At 36.3% G+C, this 5,294-nt stretch overlaps 1 protein-coding gene across 1 annotated transcript in view; it reads right to left on the minus strand.

The window, feature by feature from the left end:
• The window catches only part of LOC110463791 (phosphatidylinositol phosphatase PTPRQ-like), a gene marked incomplete at its 5' end in the record, with an annotated part of 49,263 nt that extends 45,527 nt beyond the window's left edge, over positions 1-3,736 (minus strand). Inside the window, 3 exons of the mRNA XM_021518653.1 lie at positions 1,988-2,248; positions 2,985-3,275; positions 3,578-3,736. Coding sequence (XP_021374328.1) covers positions 1,988-2,248; positions 2,985-3,275; positions 3,578-3,736 — 711 coding nt within the window. The remainder of the gene's footprint in view (positions 1-1,987; positions 2,249-2,984; positions 3,276-3,577) is intronic.
• Positions 3,737-5,294: the final 1,558 nt, after the last annotated feature.

A 5,294-nucleotide genomic window follows, 5' to 3' on the forward strand; every position in this document is an offset into this window, starting at 1 on the left:
ACATTGTCATGGCGAACTGAAAAGTTTCCGGTATTTGCAAAAAATATCAGAGTTTATAAAATCTTTGTAACGATCTTTACCAAATACGGAAGGTATGTGATAAAAGCAAGACCACACACTTGTGGTTTTCTAACGAATCAGAAAGCACTTATTTATTGCGCGGACGTATATATTCACTCGTGCGCGAAGATATTCGTCCGCGCAATAAACTTTTGCTTTCTGATTCGTTAGAAAAACACAAGTGTGTGGTCTTGCATATATACCACCTGTAACCTATAGCACATACACTATAACACTCAGTCCAGACAATCCTATAATTTATTATAGGGAGGGAGAGGTTACAGCCTTCAAAGTCTGCTCCAGGACACAGTCAGGGAGCTACGTACTGATTGATAATTATTATTAGACAAAGTCAGTGAGTGCTCACATACTTGTATATATAACTCTCCCACACCTACACCCCACAAAGCGCTAAGGGGGTTTATAAGATGTATTGCACAAAAGCTTTTACTTCAAAAGTGAACAAATGTGACACTTAACCCTTTACCTGGGATAGACGACTACCAAAATCTGGTGCAGAACTCGGTATTTTGTTACATGATGTAAAACTATAGCTTAATCTGTAGAGGGGTTTATGAGATAATCTTGTACAAAACCTTTAAACTATGGGTGGATGATTTCACTGATGTACATAGTAACTAAGTGATAACTGTACACCGGTACACCGGCCCCCTCCAATTTAGTAAATGAGGATCCAGGACCAGGATAGTAAAGGATGAGTGCCCAGGGGGCTATTTTTTTGTTCAGTTCAAAGAGTGGACAAACACCTTTCCAAGTAAGTGGTGGATCAGGTAAAGTTTGAATTCTGGCCAAAAGACAATAGAATGAAAATATTAATTTCTTTCATTGATTCAAAAACACAGAAAAAAGGCAAAGTATTGCAAGGAAATCCATAGTCCCCCATCAGTAATAATTTCTATATTTAACAAACAGTACACTTATGTCAGGATGTATCTACTGTTAGGAAAGTATCCTGATACATACTTCTTGCACTCCGCCATCCCAAGATGTCCTTCTACACAAAATCTGGTTTCTCCAGGTGTAACAGTATAGAAGATATGCCTCGGACAAACATTTACAAAAGTAAAGGTCAAAGGTCAAGTCCTAGGTCACAGTGACCTAACTATTGCACTCTGCACTCCGTCATCCCAAGATATCCTTGTACACCAAATCTAGTTACCCCAGGTGAAATATAGTACCCAAGATATGCCCCGAACAAACTTCTAGAACGGAAGAACAAAGGGACAGAAAGATGGAAGGATGGAAAGACGGAAGGACAGCCATAAGGACATAATTAAGGGAGTGCAAACCTATAGTCCCCTCCCCCCCCCCTCCGGGAACCGGTTGGGGACTGATATTAATAGCCTGCTATAATACTCTACATTTAATAAAGTGGTGACTACCTTTTGAGTCCCCTATAAGGGGGCATCAGTTTGAGAGACCAAAGGGGACAGCAGTCTATGAGAACAAAAGATTGTTTTTTCTTCTGTGTCAAAACTATAACATTTTCTTTGTGTTGACACTCTAAAATCACCTTTTGGAGAGTATGGCCCCATCATCTGTGGATGCCATCATCATACCATCTTAAATATACATGGTGTCATCAATATACAATATTAGCCATTGTGTAGGTGAATTAACCCAATACAAACAAACAAACAAACAATTAGCTTTGTTTGGAACAAAGACATCTTAGCTTTTACAACAAGGATATATTTAAAACTTTTTTTATTTTATTTTCCAGATTAGATTATTTATTTTCTACATCCATTTGGTTTCAAACATAAATCTTTCTGGTTAAAAGTAAAGTAAACTTTTTGACAATTTTCAGAACAGGTAAGTTTAAACACTTGGATGGATGATTTATTTGAAAAGTCATATCCTGGCAATTATAATATTTTGTTTATGATTTGGAACATGTACCTACTTTTGGATACTGTCCTGAATGTAGCTAACAGAGGATCACTCCGCTCACTACCACTGACGGTGGTTACAGAGATGCTGTATCGCTGTCCGTCTAGTACATTAGCGGTATAGGTTATAGATTCTGTAGGTGTGGTGGTGGGACTAAGTACCGGTGTCGTTGTGACGTCATAACTAGTTTTAATACCCCTAGGAAGGTTCCAGGATAATATTATCTGAGGACCGTCTACATCTGTCGCTGTAAACCCTGATGGTGTAGATGGTTCTGTAAGAAAGGGTAGATGTGTTGTTATAGTATATTAATAACATGCTGTTTCTACAATGTTATTAAATTATGACATTAAGCGTAATATCCAATATAATTGTAATCATATTTTCTTCCCTACAGGGTTGTATTCCTTCCCTCACATGATTTAAGTTTCGTTATTGCAGTATAAACCTGGTAGACTTGTTAGCAGAATTTTAAGTGGATTCCATCATGAGATTACCTCATTGGGAAATAATGATGCCAAGGACGGAAAACATTTGGAACAGTTGCAGAAAAGGGCCCTAAATATGTAAATCAGTTTAGCAGGAATCTATATATGAACTAAACATCTACCTAAACTCTCTTATATATAGTATCCACCTAAACTCCACCTAAAATCCACCTATATCTCTACCTCAAATCCACCTAAATGTCTACCTCAAATCCACCTTAATTCCATTCAAAATATGCCAAAAAAAGATAGCCTTCCTGATCTTGATAGCAATCTTGGAGCCGTTAGAAACTTATCCCCTTTTGATGCAGGATATGACGAAAGCTGCATCAGTGTGCACGTATAGTTTTATGTACACTTGTATTCATACAACAGAGACCAGCTTAAATGCCTCTGAGTATTATAACTATATCTGAATTGTGTTNATAACTGTATCTCAATTGTGTTGCATTCATAGTTTAAAACAATACAATCTTATTTCAATTCCTTTATTGAATTCAGTTTACAGCGTTTAACACTTACTCATTGTTGTTGAAAATGTAGTTACAGGATATTGTTCCTCTGAACGACTTCCAGACTCCACAGAGCGGACAGAGAAGGTATAGGTCTGACCTGGTACGAACCCCACTAACTGTACAGCTGTGGTAAATAGAGCGTCGTAGAACGTGTTCCCATTGATGGTTGCAGACGGAGTCCAGTGTACCTCATACCTGTTGACCTGGTCAGTGTATTCTGATGGAGGTGTCCAGTTTAAGTTGACTGTGTCTGTTCCCTCCTTTGTTAATGTTAGACCAGTCACTGCTAGTGTGGACACTGTCAAGAATTGATCAATATAATGCTTACATTTGAGAACCTCACAAACTGCATATGTTGAATCCGATATATTCTGGGAGTGTTTATCATTAACACCACAATGTCATATCTGACATCTAACTATCTGTATACAGTTTATACTATTATATTGTTGTAAAGAAAAAAAAGTTGTTTTATGTATGGTTTCATTAACACAAATTAACATAATTGACCTCAATTCATGACACTGCAATAAAAATTATGAAATACAAAAACAAGTATTATTTCATCAGAGCAATAATAAACACAAGCTAAATACGTACTTGCAATACACATGCCTCCAGGAGTGGAATACCCATTGCTGTCAAAGTACATTGAGTTACATCTGCAGACATTGTTTACTCCATCATCAGCCTGGATACATGCAGCATTGGAGTCAGCACATTGTATATCACCATTACAATTAACACTTAGACCAGCATCTGGGGGGAAAGGAGTTTTTTTCTCAGAAAGTTTAAACCAAGTGACTTACATGTTTCACATTTCAGTTATACATAATCAACAAGTGTGTTTTAAGTCTATTTATTCCTAACTATATCATGTATCGGTATTCAATGTTTTGAAAACTTTATCGAAGTGATGGACTTCTAGATAAATTGTCGCATTGAATTATGCCCCAATGATAGTCACAATCATAAAATAACAACTGACAGTGTAATTTTGTTTGATGCAATATTTTTGTCAGTATTGATATATTTAGGCCAGAATTAATAAAAAGTGGTTTTTAACATCTAGGGATGTATGATCAGGCCAATAGGAAATCTTAACAGAGGTATTACATATGCTCCAATCAATTTGTACCTTTGCAAAATTGCAAACTAAGCACAAACCAGCCTTCTCAATGCCACCTCGACAATTGGTGAAAAGAAATAAGGCTTCTTTCAGAAATAAAATGACACAAGTTAATGAAAAGTATCTGCCATAAAATCAGATAATTCTTGTATCACTAATTTTGATTAGTTCAAGGAAAATGTGGTAGAGAATAAGATGGTAGTGAATTCATCTTGTCCTATCTAGTAATTGTATACATGGTTAAAGTTTTTGGATTTCAACTGTTTCCATGACTGGGAGTAAGTCTCCAGTGTTGGGGCCAGACCTCAAAAGCAAATCCTGGTACATGTGTGTCATAAGAGTATTCTATAGGGTTATAAAGTTGAATCTCAACTATGTCCATGTTGTCCCACTATTCACATTGTAGGCTTTGTCTCTCTGGCCACAGGGAATGTACAAACTTCATTTATACAACATATTATCAACTTGATCAATTCAAGTTTTACACCAAATGTGGTAGCAATCTGTGAAGTTGAAGTTGGTTATTGAAGATAGAATTGTATAATTTTGCCCTATATCGGACCCATCTTATGACATTAACAATGGCCTAAGTGACAATTCCAACTTCTTCTATACAATGTATAAACACCTAGGTTTATATCAGACCAATCATGAAAACTATTGTGTTGTCTTTCTGGAAAGGTTTAGTCGAAAGTCTTAAATTCATCAATATCCTTTATTAGGCCCAATCCCTCAGCAATCCAGCACACAGGGAGACCATCCGTCCATCATACAAAACTGATTCTCTTGTGTTAAAAATGCAAGATTGAAAATGTGGTTGATATATGATCAGTCATTGATCAGGAGGAGCAAGGTTTGAGAGGAAAACTTGAAAGAAACCGGATGACAGATTGATGATAGACACTGTGCCATGACTTTAGCTCACTGGTCATAAGGATCAGGTACACCAACGAGTTAATCAAAAGTGTTTGCAGTAGAATTCAGATCATATTATGTGAAAATTAATGATCTTTCTAAAGCTGTTGATCAGATTAGTTAGTACTAAAGGTAGTTCACAAGTCATCAAGGATTGTTATTTGTCACCAGTTTTCCTTTGCTTATAAGTTGATAAAAATAGCAACATATATCACAATAAATTGAGACATCATCAATAGATTAACTACGTTCAATAACAATATAAACAAAATA

This window comes from Mizuhopecten yessoensis, unplaced genomic scaffold (genome assembly GCF_002113885.1).
Source record: "Mizuhopecten yessoensis strain PY_sf001 unplaced genomic scaffold, ASM211388v2 scaffold1513, whole genome shotgun sequence".
Taxonomy (NCBI): domain Eukaryota; kingdom Metazoa; phylum Mollusca; class Bivalvia; order Pectinida; family Pectinidae; genus Mizuhopecten; species Mizuhopecten yessoensis.